Raw genomic sequence first — 22,727 nt, 5'->3', positions numbered from 1 at the left:
CTTATTCTTCAGAACGTTCTCGATGATATGCTAACGTATATTTCAAACGCATTCTGTATATTCTGGCTGTGAAATGGGATTATCTGGAATGTATAAAGAAACGCAGCCAATGACTATTGTAAAAATTTTAAAATCGAATTTTTTATCAAGACGAATTCTATAAGTATAAATAGAAAAAAATTATTTTCTTTATTTTAGTCCATTTAAAAAAAGGATATTTAAATTTATTTGACTTTGTTTTGTTAGTTTTAGATTTAAGACTTTAATCCTGATCGAACAGTAATATCTACGCCGCTGGATATTATGCGTGCTATGTTGTTCGGGATATAAAAATTCGCTGCGCATAAAATTTATGTTGAAGAATTGTTAAGAAAAATGGTTTTGTTAAGAAAAATGATTATCATAGTCCTCACTTTATTTTCGTGTGTATCATTATCAGCTTAGTATAGGGCTGCCAGACGTCCTGATTTTCCTGGATTTGTCCTGATTTAAACAAATTGTCCTCGTGTCCTGGTCCACACTTAAATTGTCCTGTTTTTTTAATGAAGGTCAATGCAGAAACCCATCTAATTTTTAGCAGATTTTTGCTTTAAAAAACAAGGTTAGGCTTTCTGTCATTAGTAGTCGAAAATCGATAATAGGTGCGTTCGCGTAGCTGTTAATTGTTCAAGTTTAACCAAAACTTACAGGTTCGCGTACGCAAAAAACTTGCAAAGTAGGGGAAATTGAGAGAGCAAAGTGACATTTCATTTTGAGGGGAAGCTGTTGGTTTCTGCTGGAAAAATTTTTTCCAACAGCAATTTGCCAACAGGAAAACAGCTGATCAAAAACAGCTGGTTGGCATTTACGCAAATCACAAAATTGAATTTGATGGTTTGGAAGTTAAAAATTACAAAATGCGACTAATTAAACTTGTAAGAAATAAGTAGTTATTTGTTTAATCAATAAACTGTGTGAGTATAACACTTTGTGATGGCTTTTCGTACGTTTTAAATTTTACACTTTTGAATGTAAACAAAAATTATATCAGCTGTTCATCTAATTTGCAAGTTTCTGCAAATTTTCTGTTCGCGTACTATTTGGGATATTTTTCTCTTGTGAGAGAACAGATGACATTTCGCCGGAATTTGGCAGTTGGTTGGTTTTTACTGGAGATTTTAAACGAACGCACCTAATGAAACACTTTCCTAATATGTTGAACAATATCTAGTGAGTTTACATACAGTGATGGACAAAAGTCTACATACACCCCCTCTTTTCGTAGATTTAAAAGTACACAGAATATTGCAAGATTTTCTAGTCACAATAAACTAAAAAAAAATCCATTCTTATACATAAAATAAAAAAGTTATGGTGAAAAAACGGGGAAACAGCGTTAAAAAAAGTGTACATACAGAGCGAAGTTCATAGCTTGTACACTGGTATGCTGGGTTGGGTTAACGGTAGACTACCGTTGGTTTTTTTTCCTTTTATTATGTTTTCTGCTTTGCTAATATTGGTTATACAGCACAGAAAAGAAAACAAATCATATGGTGAAATTTCAAGAATTTTAGACTTAAGTCGACCAACAGTACAGGCCATTGTAAAAAACTTTGAAAATAATGGTTCTATCGAAAATAAGTCGCGTAGTGGCCACCCGAGGAAACTATCTCACAGAGACATCAGCTTACTTCTCAAAGAAGTGGACAAAAATCCAAAAGTTACTGCTCCAAAAATAGCCGAACATATATCGAGTGCATCAAACAAGTGTTGTTCGAAGAACTCTGAACAATAACGGTTTCCACAGTAGAAAACCGTAAACTTCGCTTGGAGTTGGCCAAATCACATAAAGAAAAGTGGATGGATTTTTGGCAAAAAGTTTAGTTTACAGATGAGTCAAAGTTCAATATATTCGGCAGCGATGGAAGGGCAAAAGTTTAGAGGAAAAAAATACTGCACTTAATCCGAAGAATTTAGTATCAACTGTGAAGCATGGTGGCAACGTAATGGATTGGGGAGCTGTAGCGGCATCTGGAGTTGGAAGAATAGTATTTATAGAGGGTAATATGGATCGTTATCAATACAAATCTTTACTGGAACATAATTTGAAACCTTCGGTAGATAATTTGGAGCTTGGTGCAAGTTGGATCTTTCAACAAGATAATGAGTCCAAAGCACACGGCACACATTGTTAAGGATTGGCTGCTTCACCAAGGTCCAAGGCAATTGAACACACCACCGCAAAGCCCAAATTTAAATATTATTGAGCATCTCTGGCAAATTTTGGAACGCAAAATTAGAAAAAACCAGGTTTCTAGCGCTGCTATACTCAAAGAGCGCATAATAGAAACTTGGGACAGTATAACTTCTGCAGACTTGACAAATTTATTAGCCTCGATGCCACGACGGCTTCAAGCGGTTATTGATGCTAACGGTAGACCAACTAAATACTAAAAAGCAATAATTTCTAGGATAAAGTATAGTTTTCGCGCTAAAGTAAGTTATTTGTGTACTGTGTGTAGACTTTTGTCATCGCTGATTTAGCGTTTTTCCCCCATAGCTTTGTTATTTTATGTTAAAGAATGGATTTTTTTTTAGTTTATTGTGGTTAGAAAAAGGTTTCAAATAAAACTTTATCAACACATTTTCCAACAGAGTTTTTGTACTTTCAAATCAACGAAAAGAGGCGGTGTATGTAGACTTTTGTCCATCACTGTACCTCATGGTTTAATAATAACAAGGTGTGTCAGTACCTTCACCTCACTTTTTCGATAGGTCTATTCCGGTCACGCATTTTAAAGTAGTAGAAAAGGTAGTAGTATTGTACTACTTTTAATCCGTTGGTGCATACTATTTCCAATTAAATGTAGAAAAATGTATAATTACAGGCTCATAAGCCTGAATATATGTTTGTATCGGCAGCTGCACACAGCTTGGACATATAGTGTAACTTAAAAAAGTAAATGCAGTAAAATAAGGCAATTTTCTATAAGACTGTAAATGATTTTTTAAATAGATTAAAACACATAAATATAGATAATATGAGCGAAATCGTAATTTAGCCATGCTGCCACTCTTTTCTAGTGTAACAGTATTCCATTTGGCTCGATATTATGACAATGCAGCAACAGTTATTTAATATAAACACATCGTCTTTCCATACGACTTTTGTGTACGTCTTTTTCCATTGATAACCACGATATCTTTTATTTTCTCTTATCTTGTCAAAATTACAACAAACACGTCGCTACTGACAACACCTTGGTATTACTCCACCATGACTGCACCTTCTTTCGGTTTAGTTTATTTGATTAAAATCTAATTTTGTATCTGCAGGCAAATGCCAGAAAAGTGCAAGTTCCTGAACAGGTAGGTACATGGCAGAGGGGTCACACATACTACGCAGTTGAAATTTCAGAAGCTAAAATCTCTTCCAAAAGGCTTTTCTGAAAGTTATTCCTTTCTCCTTCCTTTTTTGTACGGAGTGGCACAAATTGAAGGGCTTCTGCTTTCGCTACTCAAACAAAAGCATCCAGAGGGGCTTTTGTAGGACGCACTTCTGGAGGCCTTTTGAAGAAGTTCTTCTAAAGCTGGTTTTAGTTAAAAAAAATCATACTTCTTTAAAGAACTTAAATATTTAAGGTTCAGATCAAATATATTTTATTGAGATTTAAAATGCTAATTGAATCCTATTTGTAATGCTAAGTAATCTTATCTTACTAATATTATAAATGTGAAAGTTTGTATGTTTGGATGTTTGGGAAATCATCACGCGGAAACGACTGAACGGATTTGCATGAAATTTTGTAAGCAGATAGCTTATGGGCGAGATTGGTTAATAGGCTATTTCCTTTATGAGTTGCCACCTGTTAAAAAAGTTTAATTTATTTAATATGCGGGAACGACAGAATGGATTTGCACGAAAATTTGCACACACATAGCTTATGACCTAGATTGGGAAATAGGCTACTTTTCTTAAGAGTTGCCACCTGTTAAAAAGTTTCATTAAATTAATACGCGGAAACGACTGAATGGATTTGCATGAAATTTTGCAAGCAGATATCTTATGGCCTACAGTGGGAAACAGGCTAATTTTTTGGAAGAGTTGCCACCTGTTAGAAATGTTTAATTTAATTAATACGCGGAAATTAATGAACTGATTTGCATGGAAGTTTTCACACAGATAGCTTATGAGCTAAGTTGGAAAATAGGCTACTTTTTTTAAGAGTTACCACCTGCTAAAAAAGTTAAATTAAATTAATACGCGGAAAAGTCTGAACGGATTTGCATAAAATTTTGCAAGCAGCTAGCTTATGAGCTACAGTGGAAAATAGGCTAATTTTAGGGAAGAGCTGCCACCTGTTAAAAAAGTTTTAATTAAATTAATACGCGGAAACGACTGAACAGATTTGCATGACATTTCGCACAGATAGCTTATGACGTATGTTGGAAAATGGGCTACTATTTTAAGAGTTATCACGTATTAGGAAAGATTAATTAAATTAATACGTGTAAATGACTGAACTGATTTGCATGAAATTTTGCACACAGATAGCTTATGACCTAGACTGGAAAATAGGCTAATTTTTTAAGAATTGCCACCTGTTTGAAAATGAAATTTTGCTCAAAGATGGTTTTTGACCTGGATTGAAAAATAGGCTATTTCCTTAACCAGTTTTCCGATCAGAACGAAATTTAGACTGAAAGTAAGTCCGGTAACTTAAGGCCCCTCCCATACAAATTGGATATTTCATATTACATACATATCTCTGGATGTATTTGTGGGGGAGAACTGAAACTTGGTATAGTGATATGTATGTGAAATCAATGTTGGCATTAATCGATTGATGTTTTAATCAGTTAGTTAATTCGATTAAATTCAATCTGATTACATCTGATCATGATTAATTTTAATCTGCCTAAACAGTTAATCGTAACCGCGATTAAAAAATTAATTTTTAATCATTAACTCTTAATTTGATCAAGTAGGTTTGGTGATTAATTAAGTTATGCTGGAATTTCCCTGTGCACACAAAGCAAGTTAATCCGGAATGGCTAAGTCGGGTTTCCTCATCAATCTAAGCAATTCGGTGTGCATTTTCATTAAGATATATACCAACAAACGTTTTACAAACTTGGTTTGTAAAAGTTTCCAGCCAACATTGATTTCACATACATATCACTATACCAAGTTTCAGTTCTCCCCCACAAATACATCCAGAGATATGTATGTAATATGAAATATCCAATTTGTATGGGAGGGGCCTTAAGTTACCGGACTTACTTTCAGTCTAAATTTCGTTCTGATCGGAAAACTGGTTAAGGAAATAGCNCAGATGTAATCAGATTGAATTTAATCGAATTAACTAACTGATTAAAACATCAATCGATTAATGCCAACATTGATTTCACATACATATCACTATACCAAGTTTCAGTTCTCCCCCACAAATACATCCAGAGATATGTATGTAATATGAAATATCCAATTTGTATGGGAGGGGCCTTAAGTTACCGGACTTACTTTCAGTCTAAATTTCGTTCTGATCGGAAAACTGGTTAAGGAAATAGCCTATTTTTCAATCCAGGTCAAAAACCATCTTTGAGCAAAATTTCATTTTCAAACAGGTGGCAATTCTTAAAAAATTAGCCTATTTTCCAGTCTAGGTCATAAGCTATCTGTGTGCAAAATTTCATGCAAATCAGTTCAGTCATTTACACGTATTAATTTAATTAATCTTTCCTAATACGTGATAACTCTTAAAATAGTAGCCCATTTTCCAACATACGTCATAAGCTATCTGTGCGAAATGTCATGCAAATCTGTTCAGTCGTTTCCGCGTATTAATTTAATTAAAACTTTTTTAACAGGTGGCAGCTCTTCCCTAAAATTAGCCTATTTTCCACTGTAGCTCATAAGCTAGCTGCTTGCAAAATTTTATGCAAATCCGTTCAGACTTTTCCGCGTATTAATTTAATTTAACTTTTTTAGCAGGTGGTAACTCTTAAAAAAAGTAGCCTATTTTCCAACTTAGCTCATAAGCTATCTGTGTGAAAACTTCCATGCAAATCAGTTCATTAATTTCCGCGTATTAATTAAATTAAACATTTCTAACAGGTGGCAACTCTTCCAAAAAATTAGCCTGTTTCCCACTGTAGGCCATAAGATATCTGCTTGCAAAATTTCATGCAAATCCATTCAGTCGTTTCCGCGTATTAATTTAATGAAACTTTTTAACAGGTGGCAACTCTTAAGAAAAGTAGCCTATTTCCCAATCTAGGTCATAAGCTATGTGTGTGCAAATTTTCGTGCAAATCCATTCTGTCGTTCCCGCATATTAAATAAATTAAACTTTTTTAACAGGTGGCAACTCATAAAGGAAATAGCCTATTAACCAATCTCGCCCATAAGCTATCTGCTTACAAAATTTCATGCAAATCCGTTCAGTCGTTTCCGCGTGATGATTTCCCAAACATCCAAACATACAAACTTTCACATTTATAATATTAGTAAGATAAGATTACTTAGCATTACAAATAGGATTCAATTAGCATTTTAAATCTCAATAAAATATATTTGATCTGAACCTTAAATATTTAAGTTCTTTAAAGAAGTATGATTTTTTTTAACTAAAACCAGCTTTAGAAGAACTTCTTCAAAAGGCCTCCAGAAGTGCGTCCTACAAAAGCCCCTCTGGATGCTTTTGTTTGAGTAGCGAAAGCAGAAGCCCTTCAATTTGTGCCACTCCGTACAAAAAAGGAAGGAGAAAGGAATAACTTTCAGAAAAGCCTTTTGGAAGAGATTTTAGCTTCTGAAATTTCAACTGCGTAGTATGTGTGACCCCTCTGCCATGTACCTACCTGTTCAGGAACTTGCACTTTTCTGGCATTTGCCTGCAGATACAAAATTAGATTTTAATCAAATAAACTAAACCGAAAGAAGGTGCAGTCATGGTGGAGTAATACCAAGGTGTTGTCAGTAGCGACGTGTTTGTTGTAATTTTGACAAGATAAGAGAAAATAAAAGATATCGTGGTTATCAATGGAAAAAGACGTACACAAAAGTCGTATGGAAAGACGATGTGTTTATATTAAATAACTGTTGCTGCATTGTCATAATATCGAGCCAAATGGAATACTGTTACACTAGAAAAGAGTGGCAGCATGGCTAAATTACGATTTCGCTCATATTATCTATATTTATGTGTTTTAATCTATTTAAAAAATCATTTACAGTCTTATAGAAAATTGCCTTATTTTACTGCATTTACTTTTTTAAGTTACACTATATGTCCAAGCTGTGTGCAGCTGCCGATACAAACATATATTCAGGCTTATGAGCCTGTAATTATACATTTTTCTACATTTAATTGGAAATAGTATGCACCAACGGATTAAAAGTAGTACAATACTACTACCTTTTCTACTACTTTAAAATGCGTGACCGGAATAGACCTATCGAAAAAGTGAGGTGAAGGTACTGACACACCTTGTTATTATTAAACCATGAGGTACAGTGATGGACAAAAGTCTACATACACCGCCTCTTTTCGTTGATTTGAAAGTACAAAAACTCTGTTGGAAAATGTGTTGATAAAGTTTTATTTGAAACCTTTTTCTAACCACAATAAACTAAAAAAAAATCCATTCTTTAACATAAAATAACAAAGCTATGGGGGAAAAACGCTAAATCAGCGATGACAAAAGTCTACACACAGTACACAAATAACTTACTTTAGCGCGAAAACTATACTTTATCCTAGAAATTATTGCTTTTTAGTATTTAGTTGGTCTACCGTTAGCATCAATAACCGCTTGAAGCCGTCGTGGCATCGAGGCTAATAAATTTGTCAAGTCTGCAGAAGTTATACTGTCCCAAGTTTCTATTATGCGCTCTTTGAGTATAGCAGCGCTAGAAACCTGGTTTTTTCTAATTTTGCGTTCCAAAATTTGCCAGAGATGCTCAATAATATTTAAATTTGGGCTTTGCGGTGGTGTGTTCAATTGCCTTGGACCTTGGTGAAGCAGCCAATCCTTAACAATGTGTGCCGTGTGCTTTGGCTCATTATCTTGTTGAAAGATCCAACTTGCACCAAGCTCCAAATTATCTACCGAAGGTTTCAAATTATGTTCCAGTAAAGATTTGTATTGATAACGATCCATATTACCCTCTATAAATACTATTCTTCCAACTCCAGATGCCGCTACAGCTCCCCAATCCATTACGTTGCCACCATGCTTCACAGTTGATACTAAATTCTTCGGATTAAGTGCAGTATTTTTTTCCTCTAAACTTTTGCCCTTCCATCGCTGCCGAATATATTGAACTTTGACTCATCTGTAAACTAAACTTTTTGCCAAAAATCCATCCACTTTTCTTTATGTGATTTGGCCAACTCCAAGCGAAGTTTACGGTTTTCTACTGTGGAAACCGTTATTGTTCAGAGTTCTTCGAACAACACTTGTTTGATGCACTCGATATATGTTCGGCTATTTTTGGAGCAGTAACTTTTGGATTTTTGTCCACTTCTTTGAGAAGTAAGCTGATGTCTCTGTGAGATAGTTTCCTCGGGTGGCCACTACGCGACTTATTTTCGATAGAACCATTATTTTCAAAGTTTTTTACAATGGCCTGTACTGTTGGTCGACTTAAGTCTAAAATTCTTGAAATTTCACCATATGATTTGTTTTCTTTTCTGTGCTGTATAACCAATATTAGCAAAGCAGAAAACATAATAAAAGGAAAAAAAACCAACGGTAGTTTACCGTTAACCCAACCCAGCATACCAGTGTACAAGCTATGAACTTCGCTCTGTATGTACACTTTTTTTAACGCTGTTTCCCCGTTTTTTCACCATAACTTTTTTATTTTATGTATAAGAATGGATTTTTTTTTAGTTTATTGTGACTAGAAAATCTTGCAATATTCTGTGTACTTTTAAATCTACGAAAAGAGGGGGTGTATGTAGACTTTTGTCCATCACTGTATGTAAACTCACTAGATATTGTTCAACATATTAGGAAAGTGTTTCATTAGGTGCGTTCGTTTAAAATCTCCAGTAAAAACCAACCAACTGCCAAATTCCGGCGAAATGTCATCTGTTCTCTCACAAGAGAAAAATATCCCAAATAGTACGCGAACAGAAAATTTGCAGAAACTTGCAAATTAGATGAACAGCTGATATAATTTTTGTTTACATTCAAAAGTGTAAAATTTAAAACGTACGAAAAGCCATCACAAAGTGTTATACTCACACAGTTTATTGATTAAACAAATAACTACTTATTTCTTACAAGTTTAATTAGTCGCATTTTGTAATTTTTAACTTCCAAACCATCAAATTCAATTTTGTGATTTGCGTAAATGCCAACCAGCTGTTTTTGATCAGCTGTTTTCCTGTTGGCAAATTGCTGTTGGAAAAAATTTTTCCAGCAGAAACCAACAGCTTCCCCTCAAAATGAAATGTCACTTTGCTCTCTCAATTTCCCCTACTTTGCAAGTTTTTTGCGTACGCGAACCTGTAAGTTTTGGTTAAACTTGAACAATTAACAGCTACGCGAACGCACCTATTATCGATTTTCGACTACTAATGACAGAAAGCCTAACCTTGTTTTTTAAAGCAAAAATCTGCTAAAAATTAGATGGGTTTCTGCATTGACCTTCATTAAAAAAACAGGACAATTTAAGTGTGGACCAGGACACGAGGACAATTTGTTTAAATCAGGACAAATCCAGGAAAATCAGGACGTCTGGCAGCCCTATACTAAGCTGATAATGATACACACGAAAATAAAGTGAGGACTATGATAATCATTTTTCTTAACAAAACCATTTTTCTTAACAATTCTTCAACATAAATTTTATGCGCAGCGAATTTTTATATCCCGAACAACATAGCACGCATAATATCCAGCGGCGTAGATATTACTGTTCGATCAGGATTAAAGTCTTAAATCTAAAACTAACAAAACAAAGTCAAATAAATTTAAATATCCTTTTTTTAAATGGACTAAAATAAAGAAAATAATTTTTTTCTATTTATACTTATAGAATTCGTCTTGATAAAAAATTCGATTTTAAAATTTTTACAATAGTCATTGGCTGCGTTTCTTTATACATTCCAGATAATCCCATTTCACAGCCAGAATATACAGAATGCGTTTGAAATATACGTTAGCATATCATCGAGAACGTTCTGAAGAATAAGTACACAAAAAAAGTTTATTCCAAACGTTCACAATGAATAAGGAAATGCAGCCATCATTAGGAATTATAAGCCACGTACTTCACGAATATATAGCGCTCGTTTCTATACCCATAACACCAATATTAAGACTTCGTTAACAATACAGTTTTCACAGAAAATAATTTATTAAGTGGCAACACTGCCATATGATTAGTCTGTGCTTTATAGCGGTACTATATGTCATAAATTTTGTAAATTTGTTTTGCTTCGCGTGGCGAGTATTGTCGCGGCCGAAAAATAAAAATTACCAAAATCGATCAAAAAATTTACCAAATCCTGTAAAAATTAAACAACTTTTTAACGGGTCTTACTGAAAATAAAAAAGGGTTGGTTTGAATAAAGCCGTATTTGGGCTTTTTTACCAAGCTTGGTTAATTGGTTATAGAAATAAAAAGTAAGCAATAAGTAAGTAAGGGCAATCTAAGCCTCTATTTCGTTGTCAAAAGTAAGGATTTTACCGTCTAACAGTTGCTTAATTTAAAAGCTATTATTTACCTACACATTATTTCAGGCTTTCAACATATACTGCTATAATAGTTAACTCCTCTTTCGCAATTTTCTTTAAGCATTGCATAAAATACCAAAATCATGTTATCCATAAGGTGCGTGTTGATCTTGTCATGCCAATGAAGGGACCTAAAGTTCTAGGTCGCCCCCGAACAGCAAATAGTTTTTATGAGAACCGATTTCATGGCAGAAGTTCAGTTATATGTCGCTTAGTATTCACAGCAAGTGCAAGCATGTCACTAAATCCTTATTAGTGACGATTTCACCAGTAACCATTTTCGCTACTGGGAAGTTTTTCATAATATTCTGAATTTGTGTGAAGTTTAAACACTGTGATTTTCAAAATGCTATTTTGAATGTAACATTTACATACATTCAACAATTTTTATTGAGCTTCCGGCCGTTTTTGATGAAAAACTGTTGTGGGAAAGCAACAACAATTTGAAAAAAGGGTAGAAGTGATAGCTAAATATTTCGGAAATCACCACATTTCCTCATCAGACTTCTTCAGGGGACTCGAACCGATGACCCCAGCTGACTCAGCCAGTTGCCTACGCACTGTGCTAAGTTCGTCTTATAAACTGTTGTTGCTTTTTCCACTTTTTTCATGTGAGCCAACCACAGTTGCCGTTTTGGTCCAAATAGATAAAATTTGGTCCACTTCTTTTCGTTTGGTCCACTGGTCGAAGTCTTTTTAAAATGGTCCATTTCACAAGCCTTTGGTTAGGTTATTATCACCCTTTCACTTCATGCAATAGTTTCGCGTTTTAAATTTTTTTCTATTTAATTGGTGAATATTCCGCCCTATGTTGAATATCGTCATCGTCAGTAAAAGTGACGATACGGCCATCGTCAGCCATGTTACTGATGCGGTGACGATCGTCGTCGATGACGATGACGATATTCCACATAGGGCTGATTGGCAACAGCTGCTAAAAGTGTGAGCACGCCTTGCCACTGATCTTCAAATATGGCATAGCTTATCACCTGTCAAAGCACGCTTCAAAAAATATCGCGGTTTCTTGCTAATTTCAATTACTCGGCGACCAATATTAAAGTGGCTGGCAAAAACATGGAAATGTAGCAAAACCTAAATCCTAGCATGTAGCACATGAAAATAATATTCGATTTCAATCGAAAACATATTAAACATCTTGAAATTATTATACCACATAAAGTTCTTTCTTGCACTGATGTATCAATTTTGCCGCTACTCGACCAATTTCCTGCGTTGGTAACTGATAGAGACATAATTGAATTTCAATTTCGCAAATTGAGGCTGAGTGAAGGTAACTTCAAAAACTGTACCAATATAGAACGTTTTTGGGATCAAGTAAGTTTGATTAAAAATGGATTGGGTGAGGCGGCCTTTGGAGAATGGTGTGATTAGTTCATAACACACACACAGTTCCTCAGCAGCTGAGCGCAAATTTTTTGATTTAGCATTAATAAAAACGAAATTAAGAAACAAACTATAATTTAAATTTAAAAAATATAATGTTAATAATATACAATCGTAATGCACTTTGGATGCAATATAAAAAAAATCGTTATAAAAACTGAATTAGCATATATTTTGATAAAGAGGAATAAACTCCACTCAATTTCCCGATGTAATAAAAATTGGTCAATTTTTTACCATTTGGTCCATTTTTTGGTCCGAAAAATAAATTGGAAATTGCAACCGTGGAGCCAACTACAATCAAGCGAAGCTATCCCAGTGCCATTTAAACTTTAAAATTTAAACTGGAATAGCTACGCTTGATTGCAGGTGGCTCACATGAAAAAAGTGGAAAAAGCAACAACAGTTTATAAGGCGAACTTAGCACAGTGCGTTGGTAACTGGCTGAGTCAGCTGGGGTCGTCGCACAGTGCGGCCGATTGCCAAAAAGCTGGCCAAAATTCGGAAAATAAAAGTTTATAGATAGGGATTTTTAAGTATTCAGTTGGCTAAAGGGACCCTATAAGAATATAAAATTGTTCCTAATAACGGCCTATATCTCAAGTCCTTTCTCAACTCTTAGTTATAGTTTGTCATTTTCATAAACGCAGTATTACATTGTAGATATACATGAAACATTGTGAACGTGTCAAAGTGGAAATGGAAATATGTCGGAAGGTTAGTGAAATATGTAAAAGATTTTATAAATATTAATTCTTTCACAGACAATTTTTATGAATACAATGATAAGGGTACTTTTTTTCCCTTTTTCAATAAAATTTGGGTTTTCAAATAAAATAACAATAAAACGCTGTTGGATGGTGTCTTTAAGCCTTTTGGAGATTACTTGTAAAAGTATAAGCTATCGATTAAAACAAAATTCAGCTGCCACTATCTGCCACTTGAGTTGTAATGGACTTTTTTTCTGTAATAAAATAGAGTATGTGACAACTTAGTTACAAAACATTATCGGAATTGCAATAAATAGGATCATTAAAAAGAAATTCAGAACAACACACACATAATACAAGAGAGAAATAGAATAAGATTAAGAAAAAGGGAGAGAGGGACATACACAGTCAATAGGGGATCCACCTATACAGGATGTGTTATGATACGCATACATGAGAGCAGCAGAGAATGCAGGCGGCATGACACAATAGGGTGCACTATGGCTAGTCATGTCGGTTGGGCTGGGTTCTTGCATTCACTCCTGTTCCCTGGGCCATAGCAGAGAAAAGTCATGCCTGTCAAACATCTTCGCTTCCGGCACGGCCGGAAGTATCGGACGGACGCAATTCAAATATTAAAAAAAAAACACTTGCAAAAAAAAGCTGAAAAAGAACGTAAAATTAAATGTTGAAAATAACCTGAAAAGCAGATAAATTAAAAACCTCCAACTACGAAAACGAAAAGGAATCAAAATAAAACAAGGCCGAATATAAGGGCACCACCGATGTTGGTGTGACGCCAGGTGCTGGCCCACCCTCATCCATGGCTACCGTTGCACCCTAATGTCGGTAGCCCCATAAGTAAAAGTCCTACGTGCCTTCCTAAATAATGAAGCAAGTCAGCATTCCCATTTGATATTTACAAGTTTATTTATAATTCATTCTCTTACGGCTAAATTAATCCTAAATCTTAAATCTATTTCCTAACATCTAAATCCCTATCGTTAAAACTATGTAAATGGTTGTGTGATTCATGTACGTCTATGGTAAGTATTATGTAATTGTAGGTAAGTATTCAGACCAAATTAAGTTAAGTCTAAGTATGCAGTGTAATCCGGGGCTTTCAAGAAGCAAACGTATACTAGGTAATAGCAGGTAAGTTGTCTTATCATATATTTAATTTAATTAATTATAATTAAGGTAAGTATTTAAAGTTGATTTAATCCAAGCTCTGGTAAGTTAAGGGTAAAATATAAGTAAAGGTAAGTATAATTACGGTAATTAGAGAGAAGAATCTAAGTGAGCCTTGGTAAGTTTTCAATGTCTATTTTTCTTACATTTCTAGGGTTATTTGTTTAATTTCGCGTTTAGGGATTTTAATTTATTTTCTTTAAATTTCCTAATTTTTCTCTATCTTTTGTTTGTATAGCATTTTTGTTTCCGTTTTATATTATCACGATTTTATTTTATAGTTTTATTATATTATTATTGTGGCCATTTCTTAATTATAATTTAGTATTTTATTTAAAATTATCATAGCTGACCTTTTATTAAGGCTTTACTTTATATTATTTTATTTATACATAATTTTCCGTTTTATTTATTTGAAATTGATATTTATTGAGGATTATGTTATTTAAAATGTATCTTATTTAATTTAATTAAGTTATTTTAACTTTGTTTAATTCTATTTATTTAATTTTATTTTAATTTTATCTTATTTGATTTTATTTCATTTTTAATTTACGTCATTGGATTTTATTGAATTTAATTTAATTTAATTTTAGTTAGTTTAATTTAATTTCACTTTAATTTAATTTAATCTAATTTTATTTACGATTTTAACTTTTTTCTCTATTTAATTTGCTCAAAATGATTTGTTCTGCTCAGGTTGATTTGGTTCGCTTAAGTCTAACCCTTTATTTCATATATGTACTTATATATGTATATAGGCATATGTGTATATGCATGTATATATGTATGTGCCCATTTTGCCCTTTCTATTAAATTTCCTTTTAGCTTTCCTTCGTTTACATTATTTAGTTACTTCGAGTTTTCTTTCCCCCCCCCCCCTTTTTTTGGTTTAAATGTACCTAATTGCTCCTTTCAATTTAATTCTACTGGCTACCAAGTATATTAAGTTAGGCTACAAATGCATTTTTATCTTACTTCCCTTATTATTTATTTTTCTTATATAATACATATATATTTTCTACTTTAAGTTATTTCCACTTCTATCGAGTACAAATTTTATAATCTTATTTGTTTTTGTCAAGTTATGTAGTTATCTTTATTTACAGTTGTTTTAAATTTTACCTGGAAAATTTCCCTTAACTCATTCTAATATTAGTATTATAGATATATTTTTTTCTTCTTTTAAACTTGCTGTTCAATGATTGTGCGCGTAGGTATGTATGTATCTATATCAGGTATACATACATATATACTTATATACATACCTATGTATATATTTTATTATTTATACGACTGTATGTGTAGGTTTATATTATGGCCCGGAAAGACTCACCGTCATGTTGCAGCAGGCCTTGGTGGGGGCGCTGCTGTTGCTGATGTTGTGGTTTATGTCGCCGGTGGGGTATCGTTGCTGCTGCTGTTCTTGTTGTTGAGCGGTGTGGCCGCCTTTAAGTTGGCCGCCTTGTTGTTGTTGTTAGGCGGTCGGTGCTGTTGTGGCCGCCTTGTTGCTGTTGTTGGGCGGTCGGTCGCCTTTAATTTCACCGCCTTGTTGTTGTTGTTAGGCGGTAGGTCGCCTTTTAGTTGACCGCCTTGTTGTGGTTGTTGGGCGGTCGGTCGCCTTTAAGTTGCCGCCTTGTTGTTGTTAGGCGGTAGGTCACCTTTAAGTTGACCGCCTTGTTGTGGTTGTTGGGCGGTCGGTCGCCTTTAAGTTGCCGCCTTGTTGTTGTTAGGCGGTAGGTCACCTTTAAGTTGACCGCCTTGTTGTCGATGCTGTAGTTGTTGCTGCTGCTGTGGCAGCCCTTGTTGTTGTTGGTGCCGATGTTGTCCGCGGTTGTTACCGCTTTTTGCCGGTGTGGTTGTAGGTGCAGAATGGAGCAGCTGCAAGAAAAACACAAAAACATCAGAACAATTAGGGCGACTTAAATAAGCAATCTCATTATTGGGGCTGAGATTTCCAACAATGGACCATTTCCTATTGCAGGCAAGGTATAGCGAATTTCTTAATGAAATTCGCAGGGGGGGTGTTGAGGAAGTGTTCATTAACCGACTACTTCAACATTTTGTGTAGAAATGCTAACAGTTTTAGGCACTCCGCACCTAAGTGCCCAATCCTATTAGAGCAATCGTTTCTCATGCCGGAACGTTCACACTACCACGACCAGACGTCCAATGTGCGGAGCCCTTTTAGGACGCTTGTTGATAAAACTTCCCCATTACTTCACATTTTCACACTGCACTAATCACTTTTCTTTTTATTACGGTATCATCTAAATATATATAAAATATATACATTTCAAGGTAAACGATTGGGGTATTCACAAAGGTGTCACAAGCGTCGCACTGCTGCATGCCGCAAACCCCAAACGTCTAAAAAAATATTCCGGAAGTTCGCAAAGCACCATCAAAGTCATATTATAAATTTTTGCAGTGTTAATAGTTTGTTGTGGTTTCAGGTTATTTAAACATTTATTTAAGCCTGTAAAGTTGACGACACACAACAATACGACACTTACGACCCCGCTGTGAATCCCTCAAATATTTTATTACAAAGTGAAAATTTGTAAATCAATACTTCGATGGAGATATAGTGAAAATATGCAATTAAAGACAACTATAAGCCTCCGGAGGGTGGGTGACTTACAGATTCAAAATCATGGGGACCCCCTCTACTCCCTTTTTTCAAGCCTGGCCCATTATTGGAAAAATTTCCCTTCTTTTTTTTTTTAGGAGTTAACTAATTGGTTGCTAAGTTCCTTGCCGTTGCGCTAGCAAGGTTTCATACAAAAAGAGCACTTACCTTTTATATTTCCATAGATGCACGATCCCTGCAATGCTAACGCGTATTTAGTAAAAAGTTATCGTATTCTTGTTTTTTTTTTCAATATACAACGCGTTTAACTAGTCTCGCCGTTTCTCCACGTTTCGAAATCACAAATGGCCGATTAGGAGGCTGCCAGCAGATTTTATACCCTTGCACCGTGGGAATATTCCATTTGGAAGAATAACGGGCACTGCGTCATTTGGACTAGTTCCGCTACTCTTCCAAATGGAACTCGCCGCAGTGCAAGGAAGAATAGCAAAAAAAATCCGGGGTTGCCATGACCTAGTTACTGCCCGTCTCCACACGATAGAGTCCACATATGCTAGAATCCAATGGAGACCGCTCCTTGCTCTTCAAGAGCAACGTATATCAGAGCTTATATCCTGCCATCCACCGCCGTCAGATTGGTTGCCCGACAGCTACATTCTCATTTGCACGGAAAACTTCGCAACACTATCGATATTTTAATATAAAAGCAAAACTGAGTGGTCTTCTATTAAAATATTTGTCATTATGTACCTGGATGTAAGATAACCTATTTTATAAATTTTCAAAGCGATTCAATGGAAGACGCTCAACATTTGCTTCTATGGGCCGTGCCAATTGATAGAATGGTGGAACCTTCGACGAATCAAAATAAAAATTCGACATTCTCGTGGTGAATACGAACGTCAGCATTTTATATAGCTCCTGGGGCTAGATAAAATTTTGAACGCTTCAAAATGTACTCAGCCTTATCATGAGTTCCATTTTCCCCGAACCGGTTCACTTATCACCTTTGGTTTTTATGTATTTGCTCCGGCGGATGAACAATTTTCGAAACTCAAGATAAGGCAGAATATTATTGGCGGTAAAAAAGTGAAAATTAAAATGGAATCTGATAAAAACAAAAATAACGTATGTTACTTGCAAGTTATAAAGTATATGTAAATTTAAGGATTTCAGCAACACACGAAAATAAAGCTTCTGCATTTGTGGCACATGCCGTATGTCAAACTATGGATACTACCGCCACCAGAAAGCTTCAGTGCAAAGGAAACAAAGCTGTCAAACTAGCAAGCCACCGCAATAGATGCCAAGATACAAGCNGCTAGCAAGGTTTCATACAAAAAGAGCCCTTACCTTTTATATTTCCATAGATGCACGATCCCTGCAATGCTAACGCGTATTTAGTAAAAAGTTATCGTATTCTTGTTTTTTTTTTTCAATATACAACGCGTTTAACTAGTCTCGCCGTTTCTCCACGTTTCGAAATCACAAATGGCCGATTAGGAGGCTGCCAGCAGATTTTATACCCTTGCACCGTGGGAATATTCCATTTGGAAGAATAACGGGCACTGCGTCATTTGGACTAGTTCCGCTACTCTTCCAAATGGAACTCGCCGCAGTGCAAGGAAGAATAGCAAAAAAAATCCGGGGTTGCCATGACCTAGTTACTGCCCGTCTCCACACGATAGAGTCCACATATGCTAGAATCCAATGGAGACCGCTCCTTGCTCTTCAAGAGCAACGTATATCAGAGCTTATATCCTGCCATCCACCGCCGTCAGATTGGTTGCCCGACAGCTACATTCTCATTTGCACGAAAAACTTCGCAACACTATCGATATTTTAATATAAAAGCAAAACTGAGTGGTCTTCTATTAAAATATTTGTCATTATGTACCTGGATGTAAGATAACCTATTTTATAAATTTTCAAAGCGATTCAATGGAAGACGCTCAACATTTGCTTCTATGGGCCGTGCCAATTGATAGAATGGTGGAACCTTCGACGAATCAAAATAAAAATTCGACATTCTCGTGGTGAATACGAACGTCAGCATTTTATATAGCTCCTGGGGCTAGATAAAATTTTGAACGCTTCAAAATGTACTCAGCCTTATCATGAGTTCCATTTTCCCCGAACCGGTTCACTTATCACCTTTGGTTTTTATGTATTTGCTCCGGCGGATGAACAATTTTCGAAACTCAAGATAAGGCAGAATATTATTGGCGGTAAAAAAGTGAAAATTAAAATGGAATCTGATAAAAACAAAAATAACGTATGTTACTTGCAAGTTATAAAGTATATGTAAATTTAAGGATTTCAGCAACACACGAAAATAAAGCTTCTGCATTTGTGGCACATGCCGTATGTCAAACTATGGATACTACCGCCACCAGAAAGCTTCAGTGCAAAGGAAACAAAGCTGTCAAACTAGCAAGCCACCGCAATAGATGCCAAGATACAAGCCCCGACATATATTGCTCTCCACACTCCAACATATGTGTCAAGACATAAACTCCATCCCGTGAAGACGGCAGTTTCAGACAGTTGTAACAACTATCACCAGCCTCTGCGGGAAATCGTTTATTAACCGAAAAAAAAAATAGACGAACAGACCTGCAGGAAGTAGTGACAATCAGCGACACTGTCCGCAAGGAACACAGCTATCGCCCAAATTGAAGCCTTCCATGGAGTTTTGGTGTTGCCGTACGCTCTAGAAAATTTATTAGAAGGTGAAATTAATGGCACGCTACCGGGTTCACTATACGCCGAAGAATTGAGTATTTATATTTTGTGCGGCGAACAGTAACCCATAACAGATGGTAACTTTCTGTACATCATCGATGTGCTTGGGGGTGTGCGAAAATGTGCGCGCGCGCTCATTTTTCTGTTTTACCTTAATAGCCGCGGGTAATTTTAAACTTTAAATTTGATAGGTTTTCTTATTATGATTACTCTAAGAGTATTTATACAAATGGTATGTAAAAAATAATAATTATGTAGTAATATTTTTTTTATTTCTCTGTACTATCCGAGTTTATATTTGATATACATTTTATCTAACACTTCAACGTAATTCTATAACTCTCTTTTCAGATTGCAGTATGTCTACTACTAATGATTTATCAAGGTTGCAGTTGTTTCAAATAATAAAGAATGTTTTGAAAAAGTTTTGTCCGAAAACCGAAATGCGACTTATCATTTATAAGAAGACGAGAAACGGCAAATATCAGATTTGGTGTGTAAGAAGAAAACAAGATGGGATTTAAATAATAGGACTGAAGAAAAATTAAAAAAAAAAATTACGATTGGTTAAGTAAGACTGTTAATTTGGATAAAGGTGATAAAAAAGTCCCGAAAAAAATTTATCCGCAAGTAGAAAATATTGAAAAGGATTGCAAATTAGGTTGGCCAGAATTGAATTTTTCAGAATCATCAGAACGAACAAAGCTCAGAAAAATCGAATATCTACCAGCTACTGTTTCGACTAAAGAACTGTTATACTCAACAAGTAAATTACGATCTGAAGGTAAAACAGATTTTGCAAAAGTAAAAAATACAGAAAATCATTGGAGTATGGAAATTTAAATTTACCATTCACGAACGAGGAGGCCTTGTCACTTTTTATTGAACTTGGGTTATCTCAAGGCAAATATCAGCAGTTGGGTAATGCACGTCTACAAAAAAAATCAAAAATGCTGCCATCTTATAAAAATATACAAAAAGCAAAATTACAGTGCTATCCGGCTGTAGGTCTTCGTTTCAATGAATATGAAGCAGCAGTTACATTGCAGTCATTATTAGATCACACAACTGATCGTATTATTTTGTGTCAAATGGAAGTTGTTCAATGTTTATCTGAAAAAATACATGAAAATTTGACCTTAATCGTTAACCCTCTAGTAGGCAGAACCGAGTCCAGACGGTCGTTAACTAAACAACTTTTTAGTGCGCCTGTAATAATATTTTTCTATATTCGTAAGGCACGATCTTTGGACAAAAATCGTACCCTTACGGCGAAGTAAATTTTAATCCGTTATGTCAATCCGTTTTATTTTAATCGGCAGTTGAATTACAGATTTTGAAAACACGGTTAAAATTAATTATTTCTTGCTATTTAGTAATTTCGTAATTAAAATTTTTTCTTTCGAAAAATTTTTTGATATAAAAAAATTTGGTGGATTTCTTTGTTAAAAGCACCGTATTTTTGTGATATTTTGTGATATTTATTGATGAAAGCATTTGTACAACTTAAGACAAGAACAGTCTTTTAAAAGTACATCAACTACATACATACATACATGCATGGATATGAATCAAATGCAATTGGAAGTTAAAATATGTAACATGATTTGTTGAATTTATGAATAATTTTGTATATTAAGTAATACAGTTCAGCCTGAGGTTATAACAATACTGAACATTCTTAATCTTTAATAAGAGGATAAGAATAGTTGGGATAAAGATTAATAGATTGAAAGCATGGGAGGAGGAAAATCAAAAGAATTCAGAGAATATTAATCTTCTCACAGAAGTAACGAAGAATTGCTGTTTTGTAGTTGCCTCTATTCAGTTCCATCTTTAGCGAATCAGGTAGCGTTAACGAAAAACATCCTTGATGAGGTTAGATAGGTGTGCTTAGGAACAATAAGGCTATGATGTCTACGTGACACTGGTCGTATCAGTTTGTCACAAAGGTATTTAGGTGTATTCCACTCCAGCAACTTGAATACAAACATGCAGTTTCTCGCCTATAGATAGTCGAAGATATCGCAACCGAGAATCTTATTTCTCCACGGAGTGATGTGATCGTACTTTCCAATACCATAGACGTAGCGTGTGACGTTATTAAAGGCCACCTCGATTTTATGTGCAGACGCTGAGTCAAGTTTACTATATACTAGTTCGGAATATGTTATCTGGGGTACGATAAGCTGAATGGCTAGCTTGCGTCTCGTTTCCAAAGGGGTAAATGGTGCAGACATTTTCAAACTACGTAAGGTAGCAAAAACGCCGCTTACCACTTTATTAATGTGGTCGGTAGCGTTTATTCTGGAATTAACAACAAAGCCCAGATTTTTAATTTTGTCAGTTAACAAAAGAGAGGTGGTACCAACCCAAAGCTTCGGAATATCCTCGACATACACAGCATTACTACTTATCGGTAAAACATACGATTTAGAGGCATTTAAGAGTAAGCAGTTATCACGTGCCCATACAGAAATGGCGGGCAGATCAGAATTAATTTTGAAGACCAATTAGACCAATACGACTTGACAAGTATAGTTGGACATCGTCCGCGTACGCATGAACATTCACATACTGGCATACAGAGAACACATCGTTAACGAAAAGACTAAACAAGAGTGGACCTAGGATAGATCCTTGCGGAACACCTGACGTAACAGCTCTGCACTCAGAGTAAGCACTTTCTCCTTTTACCCTTTGAGTTCTCCCCTTAAGATAGCTGGTCATGAGATTAACGGAACTATCCGAAAAGCTGAAAAATCTCTTAAGTTTCTGACACAGAAGATCATGATTTACCATGTCAAAAGCCTTAGAGAAGTCCAAAAGGCAAAGAAGAGTTATGTTACCTTGGTCCAGCTCTACTCTTATATCGTCGAGTATCTTTAACATTGCAGTGCTGCAGCTATGTTGAACTCGAAAACCAGACTGCCATGGTGATAATAAATTATTTAGTTGAACATAAGCTGAGATCTGTGCTGCCATTAGAGATTCACAAACCTTGGAAAAGGCAGGCAATATGCTGATTGGCCTGAATTCACTGGGATCAACTGCAGTTGTTTTTTAGCAACGGGTATAATAGTAGCTTTTTTCCATGCAGAGGGAAATGATGCACTTGTGAAGCTAAAATTAATGATATGGGTAATGGTACTTATAATATATGGTAATGCAATTTTGATAAATTTCAGAGATATCCCATCATCTCCTACAGCGTTCGACTTAATGTTCATAATTGCTTTCACCACATCCAGTTCGCTAACTCCTTGAAATTGAAATTCCTTTACAACACTAGAATGTCCCAAATTAACATCCCTCATTTGAGGTAGGGTAACGGTATTGCAGGCACTAACAAA

The 22,727-nt window shown here is 35.3% G+C and overlaps 1 protein-coding gene across 1 annotated transcript in view; it reads left to right on the top strand.

Annotated features, from left to right (window-relative positions):
• The window catches only part of LOC108359826 (uncharacterized), a 12,135-nt gene extending 9,961 nt beyond the window's left edge, over positions 1–2,174 (top strand). The window contains exon 3 of the mRNA XM_017611879.1: positions 1,899–2,174. Coding sequence (XP_017467368.1) covers positions 1,899–2,174 — 276 coding nt within the window. The remainder of the gene's footprint in view (positions 1–1,898) is intronic.
• The last annotated feature ends 20,553 nt before the right edge of the window (positions 2,175–22,727 follow it).

This window comes from Rhagoletis zephyria, unplaced genomic scaffold (assembly GCF_001687245.7).
Source record: "Rhagoletis zephyria isolate East Lansing unplaced genomic scaffold, Rhagoletis_zephyria_1.1 Rzeph_scaffold_00472, whole genome shotgun sequence".
NCBI lineage: Eukaryota > Metazoa > Arthropoda > Insecta > Diptera > Tephritidae > Rhagoletis > Rhagoletis zephyria.
Note: the sequence above shows the minus strand (reverse complement) of the source record. Positions and strands in the feature narration are given on the sequence as shown.